General features: G+C 43.7%; 1 protein-coding gene and 1 non-coding gene across 2 annotated transcripts in view; both read right to left on the minus strand.

The window, feature by feature from the left end:
- Tmem65 (transmembrane protein 65) overlaps positions 1 to 23,571 on the minus strand; it is a 37,842-nt gene extending 14,271 nt beyond the window's left edge. Inside the window, exon 1 of the mRNA XM_036208254.1 lies at positions 22,743 to 23,571. Coding sequence (XP_036064147.1) covers positions 22,743 to 23,028 — 286 coding nt within the window. The 5' untranslated portion in view covers positions 23,029 to 23,571. The remainder of the gene's footprint in view (positions 1 to 22,742) is intronic.
- Positions 18,993 to 19,156, minus strand: LOC118597537. Its single transcript, XR_004946841.1, has one exon. It is a non-coding gene; the product is annotated as a U1 spliceosomal RNA (small nuclear RNA).
- Positions 23,572 to 25,687: the final 2,116 nt, after the last annotated feature.

The raw sequence follows: 25,687 nt of genomic DNA on the forward strand, positions 1-25,687 counted from the left end.
ACACAAATACTGAAGTAATTTAATTTTAAGAAACTAACTTCTGCCAGGCAGTGGGGGTGCATGCCTTTGACCCCAGCACTCAGGAAGCAGAGGCAGGTGGATGTCTATGAGTTTGAGGTCAGCCTGGTCTACAGAGTGAGTTCTGGGACAGCCAGAGAAACCCTATCTCAAAACAAAAACAGGATAGCTTGCACAGTACTGTAACTACTAAGTGTTTGGGTGGAAGCACCACCTCAACCCCTGGCACCCTGGCATCCAGGTACCCAAAGAGTCTGGAATGTTCTGGTGGAAGATCCACCTCAACCTCCCTCCCCCATCTCTTATCCCAAACCCACCCCTTCAAAGCCCACCAAACACAGCTCCTCCCCCAGAAAGGCTCAAGACCACTCCCACAGGGTATATAAGCTGTATCCCAGAAAACAGACATGTGGTTCTTCCGGTCTCTTCTCTGAGGGGCTGGAGAATCGCCAGGGAACGCTTTACCCATTAAACCTGGGCTTTTCCAATTCAGTCTGATTCGGTTTAATTTTAATTGCTGCGTCGGCAGAGAGGCCTTCAGGGTGCAAAGACTTATCACAAGAAACAGTTCATTTTTATTCCTAGAGGATTGGGATACTGTGCCACATCAGAATCCCCGCTGTGAAGCAGAATTACTATTATCTAAGAAATGTAGATCTGAAGGGAGCTGCTATACAAACCACACGTGAATCAGAAAATAACATTTCTCCTCCTATTTCAGAAGTAAACATTTGTTTAACCCAGATGCTCTTAAATTGGTTATATAAATATGTAAGCTTTATACTGTGTTCGTGTAAAGAAAATGGCAAGTTAGAGAAGAGGGGGACAAAGAGACAAAAAACAGAAAAATGCAGTTTTTCAAAGGAAATAATTGGCTGTGTGGTGTCAAATAGATTTTTTTTCTTGTTCTATTTTCTTTCCTTTTTTTTTTTTTTTTTTTTTTTTTTTTAATCTTGAGAAGAAACCCAGGCCACCCGGAAGCTGGAACCTGAGGCTCCATTGCCGGAGCACACACACATCTGTCAGCCCCACCGCCCTCTCTGCTTTGCTGTTCAGCCATTCTGAGGTCCCCGGCCCTTGAGTCAGCTCACTGGCAGACAGACAGCACAGGGCCAACCGCCTGAGCCAGCAGAGGAATCATCCCAGCTGCACCCCGATGCTGCTGGGCATGAAGGTTCCAGAACCCCTTGGTTATGTTCTAGAGTTCACTTTGAATTCTCAGCCAATTGTTTGGTTGTTTTTGCTTCTGTAACTAAAGTGGCATCTGGTGGGAAAGGAAATTACTAACTGTAGGTTAGGTTCTAATAAACTGAACTCCAGTTAATTAGGTTTTTCATTTTGCTATACTGGAAAATATCCAAGAAGCTTTTTCACTGGTAGAAGCTCTTCAGCAGCCTGAAGGCAACTTGTGAAACCGCCTTTAGTCCCTGTACTGCACTCAGTGAGCACAGGCAGGTGGGCCAGCCAGGGCCACACAGTGAGACCCTGTCTCAAAGAAACAAATAAAACCAGGCCCGGTGGCACACAGCTTTAATTTCAGCTCTTGGAGTCAGAGGCGGATGGATCTCTACAAGTGTGAGGCCATCCAGGGCTATGCAGAGACCCTGTCTCAAAACAAAAAAACAAAAAAAAAAATCCAAGACACATCCCATGAGGACGGTCATCCTCACTGGAGCCTGCACTGTTGCAGAAACCCTATGACCTAACCACAGTAAAGCACATATGTCCACAAATAGAACTCACACCCGCTTCAATCCTAGGCTACTCCACTAGATTCTACCCACAATTCACATGTGACTTTCATTACAACGTTTACTACTGACCCTGGAATTTATGTACCCTTTTACACAAAAACTCAGATTACAGTAGAAATGTACGTGAACTTGTACGCCACAGGAGCAGACTGCCTAGAAAGGAAGCAGGCACGCCTGTGCTGGTTCAGGTCGGAGCCTCCGTGAAGCCTGAGGTGACGGGCGACAGATGTGCAGTCCCACTGCAGGAGCAAGTGAAGTCTCATCTCTTACAGTGGACACTTTAAGAACAGACTGGAGGGACAAAATCCTAATGTCAATCATTACTTCTCTGTGAGGAGAACGACAAGACACACCAACAGCTTTTAGACCAATAGACAACAGAGCTGGAAGTTTAGAGGACTCCACTGCCCTAGCAGTGGGTGACTTCCCTATGATACAGCAGACGGGAAAACTACCCTACCTGCGAACACAAGTCCCCCGGGCCTTAGGGCTTAACTTTCCAAAAAGGGGACGGGATTATCACAGGAAAAAGTGACAGATTCGAAGGCACTGTTTTCTCTCAAGGAAGCAAAGCCAGTCCTTGCAACACTTTCCCAGACATCCCCCACACATGTACACACACACACACACACACACACACACACACATACATCACACACACACACCACACACACACACACACACATACATCACACACACACACACACATCACACACACATAACACACATACATCACACACATATACACACATCACACACACACCACACACACACATGCACATCACACACACACCACACACATACACACCACACCAGGGTTAGGGATGAGATCGATCATGCCATGCCAACATGTCTTTGACATGTGATCACTCAACCTATGTAGACTTTCCCCTTATTGGTATGGCAATATATAACAACACCTAGATGTTTTTATAGAATTAACAGTTTTATATCACAACACTTAGATGTTTTATAGAATTACAGTATGTACAAGTGACTTCTGGTATTCATAAGACACCTCATGTTTCTAATACTGCTTTTGCACTTCAAGTCATTTTTAGTTGCTGAATCTGTGAAGTGTCATAATCACCAAGAAAGGGGTTCGAGACCAACAAAAGAAACATGGTTAAGTAATGCCCAGGTTTCTCCATTATTTTTGCTGTGTCTTTCATGAGATCACATTTTCCCCTAGTGAAGAAAAATCAATTTTATTTGTGAGACCACCAAACTCTTACCCTACTTGGGGAAACAATTTTCTGACAGCAAATTCCCAATACAATTTATTCTGATGGCAAAAGACCATGTGCTCTACTAGTGCTTTCAAAGACTAATGAAAGTATATAAATATGTATTCACAGTGAAGTTATTAGTAAAACAAACCACACAAAAACAAACACAGTGAGTGTATAGTTATCTGGAGGAGAGAAAATAGTATTCGTTTATATCCAATCTTCCTTTGCCAAAATGATTTTGACAACAAAATTTACTAATTTTTTAATCCGAGATTTCCTGTCTACTAACTTAGACAAATATACAGCAGATTAAATGTTTATTGGATACTTTAATTAGTTGGAGTTTTTTTTAATGCTTAGGATTTATACCTAAATCTTTTGTGTTCTTCAGAAAAGTCATTAAGTGATGTTTCCTTGTGGGGTTATTGAACCCAAAATAAAAGCAAGACACATATTTGAAGTCTGCTCTAAAGCTATAAAACATCTCCAGGAAAAGTATGCCAGCGAACCTCACCATGCGGCTTTCCCATCCCGTTCCTTGGGATGGAGGTCTCGCTTTCCTGTCCAGGCTAGACCAAAACCAGAGGTCCTCCAGCCTCAGCCACTCATGGCCACAGCTGTGAGTGCGCCCTGAGCCCAGCTTGCACTTTACGTCAAACTTGATGAAATTATTTTCATGTTTTGAGATGTAGACAAAGTACAAGTAAGAAATTTAAAAATTTCCAAGCTCCATTTTCTTTTAAATGATAAGTCTCTAACCAAAAATGAAGATAAACCTGAGTTTACTGTAAGATTTAACCTCTGTATCTCTTCTTTATCCTACTTCCCTGTAAAGATAACTTATCAATATTAATAAAAATTCATAGAATTTTTAGAATAAGCTATGCTTGTTGGTATATTTCTTCTCTAATTGTTATATTTTAAATTTTAATTAAAAGACTGTAATAAGAAAAATGTAAGTGAAATAGCTGAAATTTCCACGTTTCAGTTTCCACTGTTGAATTATAAAATGTCTTTACAGAAATGCAGTCCCATGGCATACAACAAGCTTTAACGTATTATTTAACAGAAACTATGACTTGCTATTTTAACGTTGAGCACTCATTACATTTAACCACGCTTTATATAACTCTAAGCTTGAAATGACGGAAGTTCTGAAAAACCAAGTGGCCTAGTCCCAACTCTATGTGCTATTGTGTTCTCACCACAGAATAATGCTAAATATAATGGTTGATTTCAGCCTATTGCCATGAGTGTGAAAAATATCAAGAGAAATATTTTTAAAATCATGTTTAGTAAGTTTAAGTAGCAAACAGCTTCCCTCTGAGAGGGCAGAGAACTGTCTAGTCGGTGCTGGGCCTTCTGAACACTGGCCTCCTGCAGATCCACCAGCATCTGGCCCAGGGAAGAGAGCCAGAAGCACAAACCATTCTACAAGGAACTCACGGGGGAGAATAAAGACAAAACTGATGTTTTAAACAACAGAGAACTAAGATTCCAGGCGTTATGAATATCTGCTTAGTTGGGTTTTTTTTTGGGGGGGGGGGGGGGGTTTGAGACAGGGTTTCTCTGTGTAGCTTTGTGCCTTTCCTGGAACTCACTTGGTAGCCCAGGCTGGCCTCGAACTCACAGAGATCCGCCTGGCTCTGCCTCCCGAGTGCTGGGATTAAAGGCGTGCGCCACCACCGCCCGGCCTCTGCTTAGTTTTTAATAGGAACAAAAATTAGATATGTATGACCAAATTCACAGTGTTGCGTCAAAGAGTACAAAATGCAAACCATGCTGAAGGCAACCTAATTTAGCTAGTTATATTAGATGACAAAAGGAACTTAAAAGGCTACACAAACATGGCTAGGTAACACACTTGCAAGAAACAAAAAAAAAATGAACCCTCTTTACAAACAGCAAAGAACTCAATTGATTTAGTAGTGTTTAACTAATAGGCCCTTTTATATAAAGCTTTCAAAATCACACTTTAAATTCATGCTTTGGGTTAAATCCATGAAAGTATTTGAATGTGGTCCTGTAATTTTATTTAGCTATTAAAAGTGCTTATTGTGAGATATACATTAAACTAGCAAAGCTATCCCTGCTCAGAGCTGAGCAGAACTATGCATCCCCTCAACCTTCTGGAGAAGCTGATGGGCAAAGGCCGGACTGCACCCAGCTACTGGTACCCAGGAGCTCCTCGGCCAGCAACAGGCCAGCTAAAACAGGAGCTGACCTGGTGTTGCCAAGAAGGCTACAGTGCCCAACTCGAGATTAGCTTACTAACCTTTCTGCCTTGAGTAATAACTACCACACTAAAGATACAATCACTTTATTTCCTCCTATCTTCCATGTCACAGTGTCTGTCTTTGAAGACAACCCAACATGCCATTGGTGTACAGTTGCTTTTACACATGTAGCTGTGTAGATGCAACAATGACAGGTGCTTCTTTACACAGACTCCCCTGCCTATGCATAACAGGAAATTATTATTACATGCAATGTTTCTTTTTCACAGGCTAATCCGGTAAAGCAGCAGTGTAGCTTTAAGAAAAGTCAGGTCCTGCTACTTTGACTTATTGTGGGATTACTTTTTTACAAAATCATATAGCCATGTATGTTACAGATGAAAAACTTAAAATGAGCTAGGAAAAAATCTCCCTATCGTAGAATACCGCAAATAGTACATCTGTCTGTGGGTATGGTTACGTAACTCCCCCAGACATTCATTTTTAAATAAAACTGCTTAATATTGAGGGAAGAAGAGATTTTTTTCAGTTGATTGCTACCCTTGTCTCTCTCTATCACTCCTCAAATGAGGATTCTTTCGCAGGAAGTGAGTGGTGCAAGGATTCTTGGAAGCAAAGCTTGTGGTTCTCAGTGGGCCGCTGCCTCGCCTTAGAAGCCAAGCCCAGCTGTTTAGAATATGATAAAAACGGGAATGCTACTAGCAGCAGGGATTGCAAACTTTTGAGCAATACCACAGAGTCCACCACAACTAAGAACTGGCCCTACAGGCAAGGAGCACGGCCTCCAGGAAATGGGGACTGAATTCGCTGCTTTGAAGCTATGAAGATGTAGCCATGGAGATGGTGACTTAATTATGATGTGCAGCTGGTCCACAACCTAGAGTCTAGGTTCAAATTCTCTTTGATTTAATAAACCTCCAACAGAAAAATAAAGAGCAATAAAAAATAACAGCATGTAAATATATAGCACTATCAAGTGGCCATGTATTGGTATTTCAAACAGAAAAAAAACAGCTGCAATTAAATACCAGAATCCTCTTCAAGCAGTTTCCCTCTCTCCTAAGACATAATTACTCTCAGACATAATTTTCAAACACCTGTCACTTAAAGGGAACTAAGAAATCTGATGGACCTCCCCACCACTCATCATGATCACCAGGTAAAACATGATGGGAGGCATGGAGGGCACACACATCAGATCTCTGCTGGTTTCGGAACTGTGTGGCCTCCAGTCTAGCGCCAGTCTCCATCTCTAACCCTGAACAGATCTGCTGTCCTGAGATCACACTGAACTAAGACTCTGCAGGGCCTGACGCAAATGCCTGCTCTGACAATGCCGAGATGCCAACCCCAGAACACATTTTCACAGTGCACAAACAAGAGAGTCAAGTCTCCGCGTTCCTGAAGATTCAACTGGGTTTTCCTTCTTTATTGCGTCCTGGTAGTTTTCGGAGGGAAACCACCTAAATGTTTGCAAAGAGCTGTAATAACTAGGGCATAACTAAAGACTGAGCATCAAAAGCAGAGCAGCAGTAAGCCCTACCGTCAGTTCAGTGCCCACTGGGCAGTGCAGTAACTGCTGGGGATGAGCCCCATCAGTCAGCTCTGGAACAGCCTCTCTTCATGCCCACACTGGGAACTACCTCCAGAATAATTCAAAACCAAAACTAGTCTTCAAAAGATACTAGCATCTATGCTTACCTGCTTACTTTTTTTTTTACACTGCCATTAGAATTAGCAAAATATGAAACAGTAGAGGATTTTACAGACAAGGAACTAGAACGTCAATATGAATTCAAACATGCACACACAGGCTGTGCCTCTTTGTATGTCTCTGGAGTTCTGACAACTCGGTTTTTGTCCTTGACAAATACTATCTGAGTAGTATTTAATCTTTAGCCCTACACAATTTCTTTAACCAATAAAGCCATAAAACCATTCAGATACCTTTTCAGACACTATACTGCTTTTCTTGGGCATTGCTAAATGTTAACTAGTTAATATTAAATGCTAAATAGACTATGAATTGAAATTAGAATAGAGAATATCAATTTTAAACTATTTTTCTCTGTGTAAACTTCAAACATAAACACAAATTCACACAACTCCACCACTACTATTATATGCAATTGTGCAGCTACCAAATCTAAAAAACAACAAAACAGCCTTTCACTTCTGGCTTTACCATGAACTTTGAACTTATTTAGACTACTCAAGAGCACATGTCTATATATGGGGGGAACACTGAGACAGGGTCTCATTTCATAGCCCAGGGTGGCTTTGAACTAGTAAAGCTCTTGTCTCAGCACCCTTACGGAGCGCTGAGACATGAGCTGCCCAAGCTGTTATTTTCTCACCATCACAAACTTAATCCTTTAGTTTGTTAGTTAGTTAGTTAATTAGTTAGTTAATTAGTTAGTTAAGCATGCAGTTATTACTTGATCACATCCACAGGCCAGGGTCAGATACTGGGAACACTCTGCTGACAATCTAAAATATTAATGCAAAGAAAAGTTTTTAGGCATTCTATTTTGAACAAGCAAGGAGTCCTGTCAAATAGATGCTCTGCTTTTGCAACAACATCTGCCACACAACACTGGAAAATTGTACTGTACCAAAACTATCAGGGGTCTCTGTCGATGATACCTCCTTCGCACGCTTCACAATGACCATCTCGGGTTTGGGAAATCTGCATGCTAAAAATATTCTAAAATCAGAATGCAGTCAAGCAATGAAGTCATTACAATGGGTGCAAAAATAAAACATGGAAGAATTTAAAGCGCTATATGCTGGCATATAGGTGGTCTTTCCTATGCACAGTACTGTAAAACTGGCAATGCAGTTTTGTTGTTGTTGTTGTTGTTGTTTGGTTTTTTTCCAAGACAGGGTTTCTCTGTGTAGCTTTACACCTTTCCTGGAACTCACTTGGTAGCCCAGGCTGGCCTCAAATTCACAGAGATCTGCCTGGCTCTGCCTCCCGAGTGCTGGGATTAAAGGTGTATGCCACCACCACCGGGCGCAATGCAGTATTAAATGGTACTGTAATAATAGCCAATGGGGGGCGAGGTGTAGCTCCAAAGTACAGCACCTGTCTAGTGGGTGAGGCCCTGGGGTGTCTTAGATCTCCAGCACTAAATAATAACAACAACAACAATAACAAGTAGGAAATTTTTAATTTGTTCTGTGACCTTAAGATTTATTCCGCTACCCTGTGACCCAGGAGCAGTGGCACATGTCTATAACCACAGCACTAAGGAGGCAGAGGCAGGAGGATCAAGAGTTAAGGCCAGCCTGGACCACAGAGTAAGTCCCAGGGCTGCCTGAGCTTAGTGAAACCCTGTCTTAAAATAGAAAAAGGAAAGGGGAGTGAGGGGGCAGGTGCACCTGTGTGGAAGCCAGAGGACAACTGCTATCACGTGACACTATAACCAGGAGTGACTGAAGCTATCAAAATGCCATCACCCTGGTCTCAGGCCTCTGGCTGTAATACAAAGCAAACCAGCCATCACAATGCTTCCTCCTCTCCCTTCTCCCCCCCCCCCCCCCCCTCCTCCCCCTCCCCCTCCCCCTCCTCTTTAAGACAGGCCTCACTATAACAGTTGGCCTGGGATTAGAAGTGTGTGCTCTCACACTCCGTTCACACTTTTCATTTCTTAGATACACCACTTTGCTTTTCCCATCAATTCCTTGGTCCTTCATTCATTTGTCTGACTGCTGTTTGTTGAGACAGGGTTGTAGTGCATTGCCCTGGTGGCTCAAACTCCTGAGTTCCAAGAACCCTCTTGCCTCATTCTCCCAAGTAGTTACAACTACAGTCATGTGCAACATGCTTGATCTTCAGTTCCCTGTTGATTATCCACTCTGTGAAGTGTTCCATGAGTCTGTCACTAGGAGACAAGGAGGAAACACAACTGCATGCTTTTCTGTCTGACAATGAAGTGAAGAACGGATACACAGTAACCAAACATGAACACACTGAGATGAGACTGGTCCCAATCATCACACACCTGTGTTTATAAAGTGATTTGTGAACGGAGGCCCACAACAAAATTTGTAGGAAAGTCTGTACTTTACACAATTATTCAAGGTTAAAAATTGCAGCCATGTTGTTGGAGACTGATGTTATTTAACTAAAGCATCATCATTTATTTAAATCCTGGAAACTATATGAAACAGAAATAGCCTATGCAAATCAAAATAGATTACTTAGTAAATTATGCATACATGCTATATATGCAAATTAAGAAAGTATTTTCCTTAGAAGTTAAATGTTTTCTCTTTAAATTATTCAATTTTACTAACATTCGGCTAAAATCCTAGGGTTTCCTAATCTATGATGAAGCCAAGTTCATCTGTTAAACCTCAAATTTAAAAATAAGGGAATTTTACCATAGATTGACTAGAAAGTTTGTTCAATCTGCCTTCCCACTTATGACTGGAAAACAAAACAAAACCTTAAGAGTCATCTTTTAAAAAACTCACAGAAGGGGTTAGGGATTTAGCTCAGTGGTAGAGCGCTTGCCTAGCAAGCACAAGGCCCTGGGTTCGGTCCTCAGCTAAAAAAATAAATAAATAAATTAAAAAAAAAAAAAAACTCAAAGAAAATGGTCTCTGTTATCAGAGTTATACACACAGAGTTGGCAGACTGTAAAAATAGGTACAGGTAAGTGGAGAGCAGGAACGCATCATGTGACCTTCCAGCAGAGAAGGGCTTTGGGCTCAGCCTTAAAGCACTGGGAATTTTAAGCAAGTGGGAGAGGAAAGGGGGAGCCATTTCTTCCCATAAAATGTAGTCCAACAGTCATGAGATGAGACTAAGCCGGGCAGGCATTTATTCGAACAGTGAGGAAGGCAGAGGGCTGCACAACAGGGTCTCCCAGCTAAGGCAGGGTAGAGGGTAAATGCACAATCTGGAGCAAGGTACTGGCGTCCATGCTGGTTGAGAAGAGCTTCCTTCCACGAGGCAGAGTGGGTGTCAGGGCCCAAACTAAAGAGGAAGAGCGTGTGCACGAGACGGGGTCAGCAGTGCTGGTGGTGGTACCCTATGACAGACACAATCAGTGGCCAGAAAACAGATGCACTAAGAATACTGGGAGTCACTGTGACTATTATATGCTTGGTACCCCTCTTCTGCAAAGCTCCCTGAGCCTTGGTCTACTGCTGACCACCCAGTGATGTTGAACAGTTACGTACACCTGCATTAACTACTAGCTGACAGAACAAGAAGCTTCTCTGACTAAGGCTGAGAGCAGCACACATAAATGTTCAGAAAGAAGTGTGACAACATGACCACTTAGCAAAGCATTATCAATAGGTTCTCTCCTTGGGCCTATGGCTTCTCCAGACTGGAGTTTCAGTACCAGGCATGATTTCAATCCCGTGGAGAGTGGCTGGTAACCCCCTAAACTGTCTTGCCTTTACTGTACCAGTAGGCACATCTTGAGTGGCAGGTCAGTATTGCACCATGCAGGATCCAGTACTAGGTAAGACCACTGATGGCCCCCTTGCCCACATCCCCAGAAGCCTGTACAGCACCTCTAGCACTGGGAAAGCTAGCCAGCAGGGAGAGTTTCCTGGTCAGCTCAAGATTGATTTCATCAAGCCCTACAACCAATGAGGTACCTTCAGCAGCAGGGTCTTACAATCTAGTTGTGCTGGGTAACATAACAGGGACAGTAGTGACAGCCACTATGGTATGAATGACTCTGGAGCCTCCTGGCCAATAACTCATAGGGAGACAACCTGTACACAGCACTGAGATCTTCGCTAATCAACTGTCTCCTGGGAGCAGCACTGTTCACTCGTGTACTGTCCAATGCCCCCCCTTTTTTCTTTTAATTGCATTTTTAATTAGTTTACAAACTAGTAGAGTTTCCTAAGATTTCTTCACACATCCTTAGTCTTGGTTAACCCTTCTCCAATACCTCCTCTCCTCTGGCAAAGTGTTCTTGTTTGTAGAAAGGCACACCCAAAGTACTCTGGTCATAGCAAACACTGGGCTATCTGTACAATACAATCCTCAGCTGCCTGAAGTCCTAGGAAGAGATGGCTCATCCTAGGAAGCAGCCACTGGCTTGTGGGGTGGAGGGTGGGATGGCAAGGCTGCAGCTGGAAACTATTGAGTTACCTAAGGTGCTATACTCTGTCCAGAGCAGTGTAAAGCCAACAGCCCCTCTTCACACAAGTAGGGAGCAAGAATTCTCAGCTACCTCAGAACAGTGAAGAAGGGTCATCCCAACTCCAGAACTCCCCACGGGGGCAGCTGAGTCTTCTCTTCAGACTATACCAAAACTTTATCTCTTCCCCTGCCGAAGCCAGGCCTGGGTCTCTCTTTCTCTCCTAAGGTAAGGACTGTAGCAACAGTACCCAATATACTTTTTGCCTGCTAATCTTTCTCTCACAGACTGCTTCCCAAGAAACTGTAACAAAAGACTGAGATAATAGGGTTTCATCCCATGAATTCATTTTCTAATGATTCGGAGAAGGAAAAGATGTTTATTGAACAATACTTGGAAGTCTGTAAACATGAGATTGCTCCCAAAAATTCTAAATAATCAAAAGTAAGTACAGAAAACACAAGAAGAAAATAGCATTTTCAAAAAGCAAATAAAAATGTTGTGTCTGGAAGCATATTCCCTGAGGAAATACTTCACTGGCGAGTATGTTCTATACAGCAACAGGAAATGGAATAAAAAGCAATTCAACCATGCATCACCTAACAGGGACACATCTGAGAAAGGCCTTGTCAGGACATTTCAGTTGTGCAAACATCACAGAGTGTATTTAAACAGGGATGCTCTCACCAGGCAATTCCATATTTCTGGGGCACCACGGTATATGCAGTTCATCACTGCAATGACTTGAATGTGGTCTGATTTACCTCCAAGGGTGCACTGACTGGTCCCCAGGATAGTGCTGCTGGGGGTGCCAGAGCCTCTACAAGGCCGAGTTCCTTAGGTCATTGGGGATATGCCCAAGAAAGGGATTATGGGAACCTATGAGATCCAGGATCTGTCTGTCTCTCATGCATGTCCTTCCTCCGGTGCCCCTGACGTCCTATTTGGAGTTCCACCTCTTATACCTGTACCCTTCTACTAATGGCTTTCCCAGGACTCCCATGCTGTTGTCTGTACCATGCAGGAATGAAGCCAAGAGGCAGCTACAGAGCTTGAACAGCTAGGCTGTGTACTCTGCCTCTAAAACTCCAAGATAAGTAAGTTTTACCTTTTAATAAAATTAGCTGTCTTATGTGTTCACTATAGCAATACAAATCTGGCATTGGGCACAGCATCATTATGTGGCATTTGTTATACAATATTCATTTCTCAAAGGTAATTGCTATGTAGCTACAAAAACCATGTTAACAGGTCACATTTTCTAATGTCTTTTTTTGTCTGTTTGTTTTTTGGTTTTGGGTTTTTGTTTTTGTTTTGTTTTTTTTTTTGAGACAGGGTTTCTCTGTGTAGCTTTGCGCCTTTCCCGGAACTCATTCTGTAACCCAGGCTGGCCTCGAACTCACAGAGATCCACCTGCCTGTGCCTCCCGAGTACTGGGATTAAAGGCATGTACCAAAACTGCCTACTTTTCTAATGTCTTTAAGAAGCAAGCCCCTTCGGAGCAGAGATAAAAATTCTAGGATAATATATTTTTAAATATAAGATCATTCACACATGCAAATATAAAATTCTACTATTTTGCAAAATGCACCTCATCTTATATAATGATCACATTTGCTTACTCTTCTCAACTCAAATGTACCTACATTTACTATCTGCATGGTAGATTTTTACTATCTTAGAACAAATGACGAAAAAAGTTCTAACCTTTGTTATTTCAAATACAGTCCCTGAACCTATACAGCATGGGAATCCCTGGGAACTCATGAGGAAGTATAAAGTCTTTAAATCTACTGAGATAGAATCTTCACTTATATCATTGTTACACTACATCTGCTTTCCACTTAAATACAGAGAGCTACAAGGAACATCATCCACCTTTATAATAAAATAAAACCAACGTCAATTCACATTTAAAGCTTATTTCAGACCCCCTAAGAGAACTGTAGTCACAGGGCAGGCAACTGGAGCCTCCAAGGGCAGAGGAGACATTAGCAGTTGTTTACCTGGGACAGATGCAACCGTACACCATTAGAAGAGTCCAGCTAGAACAGATGAAGCGCAAGGAAAGGCAGCGTGAAGGCTGATGGGGTACAGAGACGCTCGCACACGCTTAGACTGGGGATTCTGCCTGCACCTTCTTGAAGATTTCTATCCAAAATTACACACAGTGAACCCAAAGTGTCTCTGGCAGTGCTCACCCACAGCGTACAGCCGCTGTACCTTGGTTCTGACTGCCACTCAAGGCCAGCAAACACGGCCTGAAAGACCCTGGATCAAGTTCATGTCTACGATTCCCACTCTCCCCATCCTCCTAGGAACACAGATGCAGAGCTATCTGAATTTCATCTCCCACCTGTACGACCACCTGGTGCCCCCAAAACTGACTTTTACAGTTTCTGAGTTTAAACTGCTCATAGCTGATGGTTATCTAAATACAAACTAGACTCTGCTCACTTTTTCTATAGATGGTGCAAATGTAAATGCTGGCAAATTCCGATCTGCCTATAAACTTCTCACCAAGAACAGGTCCCACCTGCAAAACGGCCACACATTTTCTACAGCATGCTGCCGGAAGAGTGTGATTTGTTTACATGGGAAATTTAAGTTTCTCATAATGAAAATTTTAATTACTTTTCAGTTTCCTTCAAACCTGGAGAAAGCAGAGTAGATTTCTGAGATTACAACAACCCAAGATGACCCTCTAGACAGGTGTCTAGAGGGTCACTTTTATTGCTGGTTACAGGAAAGATATTAAAATATCCTGCTGCGAAGCCACGTTTCAAAGGACAGCACAAGAAGAATATTTTCCAATTTGCAAATAAATTGAGGATCAGGATGGGCAGAGACAGAGAAAACAAGATATCTGAATTCACACAGCTTGGGAATTGTGACTGTGATGAACTAGAATCCTACTCAGGAACCATCTGTGGAAATGAACATACGAACAAATTTAACTCATGTTAGGTAAGTTCGGACTCTAACCTATGAGTACAGACAAGGGCAGGTAAAAGCTATCCCCACAGCTCCCTCTGTACCCCAAGTTCCCTTTACAGTGTTAAACCCTTCCTTAGCCACTTTTTAGCCAATTACATGTGGCTGCCCCCCATGTGACCACAGCAAACTACTTCTGAGAAAGACACTGCTCTCTTTTGTTCTTAAAGCCAAAGGACCCCCCCCACCCAAGTGCACTTCTCACCATCTGAACTGCCAGATCACCTGCTCATCTGAAATTCTCTCTTCATTCCTTAGCCTCCAAAACACATTACACTATTTTTCTCTCTCTCTAGACATTCCATCTAACTCTGGTTTTTCTTCTTCTCCCCACCCAGCAAGCACTGGTGTGTCTCAGCGTCTCCTTTCTTCCCACTCACTCTCTGAACTCTAGTGTCCACACACCCAACTAACACTCAATAGTTCTCCATAATGATCTCACAAGCATACAACTTACAGAAAGCTATAGTGAACTAAAACACTCGTTTCCTGACTTTTCCAAACTTTTACACAATCTTATTAACTACGCTACACACTGAGGTCCCTTACTGACAAAGTAATGATGCCATCCATGTTGGCTTATATATATTGAATATGTATTTGTGCAAATATACAGAAGACAGACTGGGATATGTTTCCAGCAGGGCATGGTAATGCAGGCCTACAATGTCAGCACTCAGGAGGCAGGAGGATAGTGAGCTTGAGACAAACCTATCTCAAAAACGCAAGCAAACACACAAAAAAGATAACACTGGCAATTTTTGGTTTTGGTTTTGGTTTTTGGCTATTTGGATATTCATCCCAGTACAAATATTCAAAGCAGAGTTATAACTCAAATATGACATGCAGCTTAAAAAAGAAAAAAAAAAAAAAAAAACTTGGGCAAAGTACTCCTGGCCTCTGATTCTTAATCTAAAAACAAAGATAACATCGTCCAAGAATAGTAAACAAGGTAAGTATATGAAAATTCAGTTCAGCGTGTCCAGTATCCAGCCAATAACCTACACACAGCAGTAGTGAAGATGTACTTACAACAGCAATGCCTACAGCAACAATACGCAACAAAAACTCAGAAGTTACATAACCAAATTCCAGACCGACTTTTAAATGACAGATTTTTTTAACATGCTAAACAGTCTATGCTGAAATTCAAGCGGAAAACAGGAAATCTGAACTAAGCCAAGAACATCACTCTAACTTAAATTTCTAGTAGTTAAACATTCATAAAAAGCAATGCCCCAGACAACTACTTTTTGGATGTTTAGAATAATGATAATCCAGCCATAACCCAAATAGTATTGATGAAAACACTCTCTAGAAAGATCTTCAAGGAGAAAGCTAAGGCTGGATCTATAACCACGTGATGGATGTCATTGGTTGACTAGAAAGACAAATGAGTATTGGTCCCTGAAGTGTTGATCAAGATTAAACCTTCTGGGGGGATGGAGGGACACAAGGTTTTGTTTTATTACTAAAAGAAAAATAAATTATAACCACCGTGGGATAGTAACAAAAAGCAGACCTGCACACATTAGAAACAGTAGCAGAAATGCCAAGCAGAACACCTCCTCACAGAGCAGGAAAGAGGCACCAGGAGTGAATGGGAACAGAGTAGAATGTGTGTGTGCCCTGGGAGGAGGTGGGAAGCAGGCTAAGCCCAGCACACTTCACTCTCACTAGAGAGTGAAGACAGTCAATGCCACCTAAAACAGCCGTGCCCTGCAGGCATTTGGTGTAAGGACTAGTGTGTCTACAAATGGAAAGAAGTAGCCTCAGAGAAAACCACTGCACAGAATACAGTAGAGAAGGACTCTGCACTTAGTGGAAGGCACACTGTACACAGTCTCCCATTGTATCTAAGGCAGAGAAGGGAATATGTTCAAACGGAGTACATCGAAACCCAGAAGAATCAATGTTTCATAGTTTCCCTGAAAATGTTTTTTACAAGAGCCTCACATTAATCAGACTGTTTGAGGTGACTTTAACATGTAACTACTTGTTACAAGATTATGTGCCTTAACTTGAGGAAGGCATAAAGCAATAAGCCAAAGACAAGGCTAGAATCCTGTAAAGCTACGACTGATTAATTCAACTGACTTTAATAATATGCTAAGAAAACTTGCACTCAGGGATTTGGTCTCTGTTTGTTCCAGTGATTTTATAAACAGGCACGCCACAAGAAAGCAGACAGAAAGTGATTATGCAAATATCACTGTTTTTAGAAAAATGAAATCTCTCCTAATAATGACTTACTATCAGGTCATACCCAGCATGCAATACCATGCTGCTTCTTTCAGTTCCATGAAACCCCATTCGTGATCCTATAAATCACTGACTTCATAGTGTTCTCACTTTCCTACCCACAAATTTATTCATGAAAAACTTGCTTGCCATAACTGCTATTAAAAAAAAAAGAAGTAAAAATGCCAAATGGTAAATTAAACCAGAGTGACATTTAATTTATTTGAAAGCCGTATTTTCTAACTTTCTAGTGTTTAGAATTTAGTTAAAGGAAAAAAAACCAACACAATCAAGGAAAACAGTTATCAATAAAGTTCATTGATCGGACAGACGAGAAGTTGACTAGTTAGATCAAGAATCACCCTCTGTCCTCCTCAGGACACAAATACACATAAAATAGCACAGTGAAGGAGGGGCAAAGGCATGTGGCTAACGGCAAGCACAAAGATGATGTGAGGAGAGACAAGCCCGAAGAGCTGAAGAAACAACTTCAATGTTTCATATGAAAGATGTCTCTCAGCCAGGAGATTTTGATAAGTCTCTTTCTGCAAGGCTTTCTCCACATTCTCTATCATCCAAGAAACACTGAGCTACTACAGTTAGAGACATTTCTGGCCAACACAACTAGGAGAGAGTGGAAGGGGGCACCAGCAAACGGTAGGCACGGGACAGGAATGTTGCTAAGTATCCTATGATAGAGACAATCCCCCCAGCAAAGAATTACCCAGCCCCAAATACCAACACGTGGAAAGTGAGAAATCGTGATAAAGAGAGAGGAATATTGTATATCTCAGTATCTAAAAAGAATCATTGTACTGGCACCTGGTACGGGAACAAACGTTCAAGGGGGGGGTGTGTCTTACACCCTTATAAAAGGTAACATAATGATCTGCAAACCCTTCAACAGAAAATTCGTCTAATATACAGATATAAAGGAACTGCAGTGATTAGGCAGGATCACTCACATAAAATGCTATCTAAGTTCTTTCCTTGACTCTGGAGCGGCTCTAGTGACGTGCTTTCTTGATCGGTAGCATGCAGCAAAGGGGGCAGCGTGGGCTTTCCAGACTAGGTCATAACAAGTCTGTAGGAAGCTGGATCAGGGACCTCAAAGATGTCCACAGCCTTATCCTCTGACCTTTGAATATGCTACCTATATAGTAAAGGGACTTTACAAACCTAATTTAAGATTTTAGGAGAGATTATTCTGAATTGTCTGGTTGGGTCCTTAAATGTTGTCACAAGCTTTGTAAAGTGACATGTATAATGAGGTTAATCCAGGGCACAATAATTGCTAATGAAAAACTAAATGTCGTCACAAGAGTCCTTACAAAGGGAAGGCAAAAGAAAGAGAGAAAGGTTAAGGGGAAGAAGATAATACATAATCGAAGAGGAGATTCAAGTGACGGGGCCAAGGGCTGCTAAAAGCTGGAAGAAGAAAGGAACAGATTCTCCCCAGAGACTCCAGAAGACCAGGCCTTGTTGACAAGCACCCTTCATGACTCACTTTGGACCCTGAGTTGCCAAAATTCTCCAAGAGTAAGAGCTTGCTGTTTTAAGCACCTTAAGCACAGAATGGGTACTAACTTGTTACAGCGGCAATCAGAAACAGATACAAACTTTTATAGCTTCTCTGATCCCTCTTAGAACATTTTCCCTAGGCGTTCTAACCAATTACCTAATTGTTACAGCCCTTCTGAAACGCCATTGCCACGTTACTGAGGGATCCTGGATCTGCCTGGGTGCACAGTTCTAGCTGGGCCCAGGCCCCTGTGTGTAAATCCTTCTTGGACCCTCGGGCTAGCCGCTCCTGCCCTCTAGCTGAGCCCAGTTGGGGCCATCCCTCCCACATTCCTCTTTTATTATCTCAACTAATGTACTGAAATGTTTTTAGTCATGTGTCTTAATTGACATAGGAAATGCTTTTCTCTTTGAGCCAAAGCTAGGGCTATCCCAATCGATGCCAGAGGCTAGGACGTGGGCACACCTGCTTCTTTCTCATATAATCCTGAGGGGCAGGATCTGGAGAACAGGGAGAGAGTTTTCAAAGGTGCGAGACCCCTAGGAAAGCAGTCTCCATGGCAAAAGTTGGTCATGTGTAAGGACTCTACATGTCCAGCCCAAGAGCTGCCAGACTTTCATTTTGTCAAAGGCCTTTAGGCTACTTGCCAACACTCCAAACAGAGAGGCTTGGCCTACCATAAATAACAATCACAAAGGGGGAGGAGTGAAGACATACAGTTTAGAATCATATGAATAATATGAATCACATAAGTAGTGAAACAAACTTTAAAAGTACATAATTACTGTTTGCACAGAGAAACAAAAACTGAGCTAATGAGTCCTGACAACAGAAAAAATGCTCTATTCACCTTGAATAGCTTTCTTTTTCTTTTTAGAGTAAAGCACGAACACACTCCATCCCCACCCCCACCACAAATTATACAGTCAAGTTTGCCCCGTGTGGGGAAATCGCAGGGGCAAGCACACCCTGAGTGCCCTGGATGAGCCACCCTAGGAAAACTACCCATTTGACCATGGTATCGCCTCCACCAGGTAACTGTCACCTTGGTATAACTTACTTGCCATACAAAAAATTCTTTTTTAAAAATTTGAACACATTTAACAATAATATTCCCAAAGAAGCTTTTTTTCCGAATCTCATATCTCCCCCAAAGCCAGCTACTGTCTTACATAACTCTACAGTAACTGTTCTTTAAACCTCAGTTAGGTATGGCAATCAGCCTCCAACATGACCTCAGTGGCTTCCAATGCAATATTCACATCCTGTACAGGAACCTCCTACAAGGTACCACAGCAAACAAGAGATGTTACTTCTAAGACTGCACTATAAAAGACTGGCTTCCAGACCTCCTTCCTTCACTGAGCACTCACCTTCCCTCCCTCATCTCTCCAGGAATTGTCTTGGAAGCTATCAGCCCTGGAGAAAGGTCCATATAACAAAGATCAGACACTGCCAGCCAACAGCCATGTAGATGAGTCCTGCTCAGAAGGAATTCTCCAGGCCCAACCAAGATCTTAGAAAGCCAAAAGCTTGATTTCCATATGGTGGAAGAAAGACTATGAATAAGAAATACCCATGTTAGTAGCTCCAAGATTTCAGAACATTAGAAACTGTGAGGGGCTCGTTCTACATTTCTGTGTTTTGATAAAATTTGTTTTATAGTATCAGATAACAGCTAATACAATGACTACTACCTTGGTTCAAAAGCAAAATGTACTTTTAAATGTTTTTAAAATAATATAAACAGAAGTGTTAGTTGCAAAAATGAGGAAGAAGATACTGCCCTAAAAATCTTGGCTAATGCTAAAGGCAACTGTAATGACATCAGCTTGTCAGGCCTACTTAAAAGGAAGAGCCAACCTGCTGTCAATGAATGCAGCCTCCCTCTGGAAAAGAAAGCAAGTGGCCAGGTAGAGTGCAACATAAACTTTTTCTTCAAATTGGGAAGGAAATCGGTTTGTAATTTTAAAATCGAAACAACCCAACTCACTAAGATAAGCGACCCCACAAAGTCAGCCCCACTGGTTGTAAACTGATTCTGCAGTGTGTTATCTTGTCACAAAAGTCACCACAGGCCTACCAATAGACTCTGGAGAAAGATAAGGGCCAATCTCCAAACTTCAGCAGCTCTCATGACCCATCCCAAAGCAAAGATGATTTTTTTTTTCCTTTCTGTTATGTTCCATCAAAGCCAGAATGCTTCCTCAGATGATCTAAGCACCTTTCCAAGGGCATGCAGGCTTTCTACGGTAAGAAACAGCCCTTTCACGGTTACTGTATTTCATTAGAAAGTGTGGTTAGTACTCATGTGTTTAGTACATTAGATGGTATTTTAAAACATTACGAAGGCGAGCACTTGCCACCAGGCCTAGGGGCCCCAGTTTCATCTCCTGGACCAGTATGTTGGGAAGAAAGACTGGATGACTCTCACACACTGTCCTCTGGCCTCCAAAAGCATGCAGTGTCACACTCACATACAAAAATAAGTGATTAAAATATCATTAAAAATTAACAATCAATACTGAAAAAAATTAACTAAAGAAAAACATGAGGTTTTCATTTAAAAAAAAAACTACAATAATTTCAGCAATAGTAAGCATAAGCTGCACACATTCCCTTGTGTGACTGATGAGCAAGTGCATAAGATCCCTCGTGTGACTGATGAGCAAGGTAAGTTACTAAGTAAGTCTAGTTATCCACTAACTACATGTACTGGTGATAAACTGTGAGCATTGAAGCATGCTAAAAGTTAATGCAGCAGCACCTCTAAGTGTCACTTAACTCAAAGGCAATGATTCATTCAATTTCATTAACAAAAATAACTGACCAAACTTGAAAGCCCTTTAGCTTATAAACAGGAGGCATTAAACCACCTTTTCTCCTGAACAAACACATGTAAATTACCAATGGTTTCCTCAAATGACTTAGATCATTAAGATCTATTGATGCTCATGACCTCACGGACTTGAGTTTTTAGGTCCTTCCAAGGATATCTAAAACCACCTTAGATTTAAAAGTACTACCTTCATTAGGAAATGTGGCACTCCCACCTGATAGACACAGCTGACATATGCAAAAATAGCAACACATGAGATTTAGCAAGTCAAGTATTGTGGAACATGCTTTTCGATAACTGCTATAAAAGTATATTCATAGGGCCCTCCAAGCTAGCAACAAGATCTTGCTTTAGAAAAGGGAAAATGAATGTTTATATAGTCTTGCCTGAGTGACAAAATTTGACCTTCTAAGACATGACTATCTACACTGTTTTTCAGAGAGCACAATATTAGTCACATAGAAAACACACATAGACAAAAAATACGCTAGTATTCAATTATGATTTCCCATAACATTGTGCTTTACTAACTGAATTGATTGGGATGTTGCCTTTTCCTGTAAAAAGCACTGTGAGTGAGCAATGCTTGAAATTATCCACTACTATATATTGGTTCACAACTCCCTAAACTAGAAAAAAAAATCAGTTAAAGGTTACAACTAATAAAAAGTTTCCTCAGTAATAAAGGGAAGCCATGCTAATATGGGGTACAACTCACTTTCCTCTCCGGCACAGGCCCATGACAAACTGTCAAGATGCTTGACAGACACATTCCAAATTAATGTGCTCCATACTTCAGAATCTATGGAATGTTTATACATTATACAGTACCAACCTCGACTATCTAAAAACTTTCCAACTCATTCGAATGTAATATAAAATAGTAGCTGGGCGGGCTTGTTTGTTTGTTTGTTTGTTTTATACATCAGAATTTCCGTAGCAAAAAAATATATTTGAAGACTGAATCCATTTCGGTCTTTGCATCCTTTCAAGTCTTTTTCTGAACTTATAACCTTTTCACCTGCACTCAATTCTGACCTACCACATTCCGCACTTGTCTTAAAAATATCCTATCTTAACGTGTGTTTAAAATTAGCTTTCCTTTCATCCTTTCCCGGTTATTTTTAAGTAGAAGTGTGGTTTTCATTTTCAAGCCCCAGAGTCCCTAACCTCCACCACCCCAAAACTCACTTCGTTCTTCAAGGAAACAAGAAACAAAACATTGGAGTTCAATTTGAATCTCCAGGCTTCCAGTACACTCTCAGTGGTTGGCTCCACACATTCTTTCTATTTCCCCCGAGAACAGATTGCCTTGGGCCGTTCCACGAGCAGATGTGAGTAACAATACACAACCCAGAGCATCCCCGCCTCGGGAAGCTACACCCCTTTTCGGGGGGACATCCACACACCTTCAAGAAAGTTTCCTCTTGCCTACCTAGTTCGTAGCACTTTCTTGGAGCATGCCACCCGCCTTGGTGCACGTTCGCAGGAAGACACCAGAGGCTTAGGGAATGGAGGGCTGAACAGAAGAGGCACGGGACCAACCAAATCACAATCCCAAGAGCCAGCTGGCATTTCAGGCTGAAGCTCCTGAATTCCACGGCTAGGGAGGCCCCAGCCAGGCTTGGCCCCAGCTGCTTGGCACGATCCGCGCGTGTCCTACCTGCCTTGGGGGACACTTGGGAGGTGGAAAGTTTCCCCTTTCGGCCGTCCCAGGCGCGGGGCCAGCGGGTGGGGAGGCGACAGGGGTCCACGAACGAGGTCTTCCCAGGCGGCCCCACCCGCTTACCTTGGGCGATGGCAATGGACTCGAAGCGGTGCAGTTCTTTGAGCAAGCAGCTCCTCTCGGTGGAGTGCAGACTGTAGATGAAGTCGCGCGCGCCCTGCGCCGTGTTCAGCGCCTCCATGGGCTCCTTCTTGGGGTGGGTACCCAGGAGCCGGGGACCGCCGGGGACCCCGAGCGCCAGCAACCCCCGGCCGCAGCCGCACCAGGACGGCGGGCGGGGCGCGGCGGCAGGGCCCGGCCTCAGGCTGCGCACCGTCCGGCTCCCCAGCAGCGGCAGCAGCCGGGACATGGCGTTGGAGCGCGACCCCCGCGGCAGTCCCAAGGCTTCGTCCGCCTTCGGACGCAGCTGGACAGAGGCTCAGGAGCTGGGCTCAACCCGGCCCCGCCCCGGGTCCTCCAGACGCTCGGCCCGGACGCCCGGCACCATGCACTCGGCGGGCCCGCACGGCGACCGCCTCCCTGCCGTGCCCGCTCCGCTTCCCGCAGGCCCTGAGCCCCGGGGAAAACTTTCTGTGCCGCGGCCGGGCTGGGAGCTCGGAGCGGGCGGGCGGTGCGGGCGGGCGCCTCCCGGTTAAGGAGGAGCGGCGGCGCGGCGGCGCGGGCGGGCGAGCCGGCGGGCGGGCGGGCGGGCTCGGCGAGCGTGTCTGATCTTCCAGAGGGATGAGTCACCGCGCGCCTCCCTCCTCCGGCGCCGCCTTCCGCCGCCGGCCGCTTTCCCACCCTCTGGCCTCGCGCTGTCCCCACTCGGTAAGGCTGCGGCGCCCTCAAAGCAACCGCGCCGTCACTCACGCCGTTGCCGCAGCCGCCACCCCTAGCGGCCGAGGCCGGGATGGCAGGGCGGGGCCACAGAGAGGAGGCGGGGCGACAGGGAGGAGGCGGGCATTGGGCGGAGCTACGCAAGCGCAAAGTGACCCGGGTGGTGGGGGGGAGCGCACCCTGAAGTCTCCGCCCACTCCCTTGCGTAGAGAGGGAAGGAAGGGGCTGGTACGCGGTCAGACGGTATCAGTCTGGGTTAAATGCACGGCAGGGAACAGCAAAACAGTGTAGGATCCGCGGCCGGCGGGGTGCCACAGCTGCTGTGCTGCTCTCCGCAGCCTCGTCCTAAATCTGGAGCTTGAATGGCCCTGGCGGAGCAGCGGGGCGGCTGAGAGCCGGGGGTGGGGAGGTCACCGAGCCAGCCCAGGCCTGTGGGAAAAGGAGCACAAAGAGCCGCGCCCTTCGCGGAGTCCGTGCCCACCGCAGCCAGACTGCACGGCGCTGAAACGCCCTCTCTGGCTGCTCCCTGTGGAAGGCAGGGCCGGTTCTACCCGTCCGTCCCTGGAGAAGAGGCGGGTTTGAGAGACTTCAAGGTTTGGGGAGGAAAGCACCGCTCCCTGGCCTGATGACAGCTGCTTACTTGCAGAATGCTAATTAAGTCTGGAGCCAGAGGCAAAAATGTAGTTAAAAAAAAAAAAAAACTTTTTTGAGTGGTCGCTAGTGATTTATGTCCCTCTTTGTGCCACGCAGAGGAGAAAATTCCGTGGTCCCTCGGCTATCTATCTATCTATCTATCTATCCTAGGTATCTTCAAGACCAGGGTCAAGTGTCACCTTCTCTGTGAAGCTTTCCCTCCTGTGTAAGGGAAAAGTTCACAGCTTTATCTGAACCTATCTAAGGGCACTTAGGCGCCCTATCTTAAAAAATAAATCTGCTTAGACGATAAATCTACTCAAGTGTAATCAAGATCCAAATCCCCATCTTTATCGTAACCACGGCTGCCGCCAGCTCAGAACCTTGTGCGTACTAAATGTGCCATAAGTGAGTAAGACATTAATGCCAGGCCTCCCTAACTGAGCCTCTGAATCTACAGTTGCAATTAGCCTCAGACCCAAAGTACTTGGAAATAAATGTGCACCTGCCTGGAGCATCCGTAGACTTTTTTTCTTGTGATTATTCCCTTAATAGCTCAGAGTAACAACTATTTTCATGCACTTACACCGTGTTGGTTATTACAAGCAATTGAGAGGTGATCTAAAGTATTTAAAGGGCCCAATCAGCTGTATCTTCACAAACCCTTCAGTTAAAATTGATGTGTCCAAGAATTAGCTGAGGGGAAAGGACCCTCCACTAGAGTGGGTGGCACCTTCTGCCAGGTGACCTAGAGAGGAAGAGGACTCCTGAGAGGTCAGTGCTGCTTGTTAGGCTGCTTTCGAGTCTTGCTGGTGAACATGTCCATCTTTGGTACTGATGCTGTCCTCTATTGACACCACTGTTCATCTTCTTCAGCCTTAACCTGGAATGCAGACCAGAAACCCTCCAGGAAACTTCCAGGTCCTCAGCACCAGATTTGGACTGTGCTTCGTGTACAGTGTGGGAGTTCCTGCAAGTTCTACAGCCAGCAGAGAAATGGACCACCAGAGGCAAGAAAGGCACTTGGTTCAGCATGACTTAAATAGCCGGTGTTGGTTCCAACTTCTAGAGTCTGACACCAGGCTAGTTTATCTTAGACATAGTTAAGTACAGTATAATTTTGGAAGAAAGTTTCCTGGTAATGATTATCCCAGTCCCATGTGCACAATAAAGGTTAAGGCATGACTGCATCGAATCTCTTTGGCAAAGTACATGTGACCTCTACCATGAAGATGGGATCTATAGCTTAAGGGTCTAGGGACTAGTGTGGTCTCTGATCTAGATAGCAGAGAGGTCAGTAGGGAAGGATGGATTCTACTGACTGAGAAACAAAGCCAAAGATAAAGGTTTGGGGAGGGAGCATCTGGGATGAACATTCTGGGGATGTAGGTGAGGTCTGGTGCAACAGATAGCAAAGGTCACGAGGTCATTAACAACATCCACTGTTCTGGAATATTCCTTTACACTGTGTGAAGATGTGTCACTGTGATTGACGTAATAAAGAGCTGAATGGCCATTAGCTAGGCAGAAAGAGGTTAAGTGGGACTTCTGGTGAAATG

The sequence above is a fragment of the Onychomys torridus genome, chromosome 16 (assembly GCF_903995425.1).
Source record: "Onychomys torridus chromosome 16, mOncTor1.1, whole genome shotgun sequence".
NCBI lineage: Eukaryota > Metazoa > Chordata > Mammalia > Rodentia > Cricetidae > Onychomys > Onychomys torridus.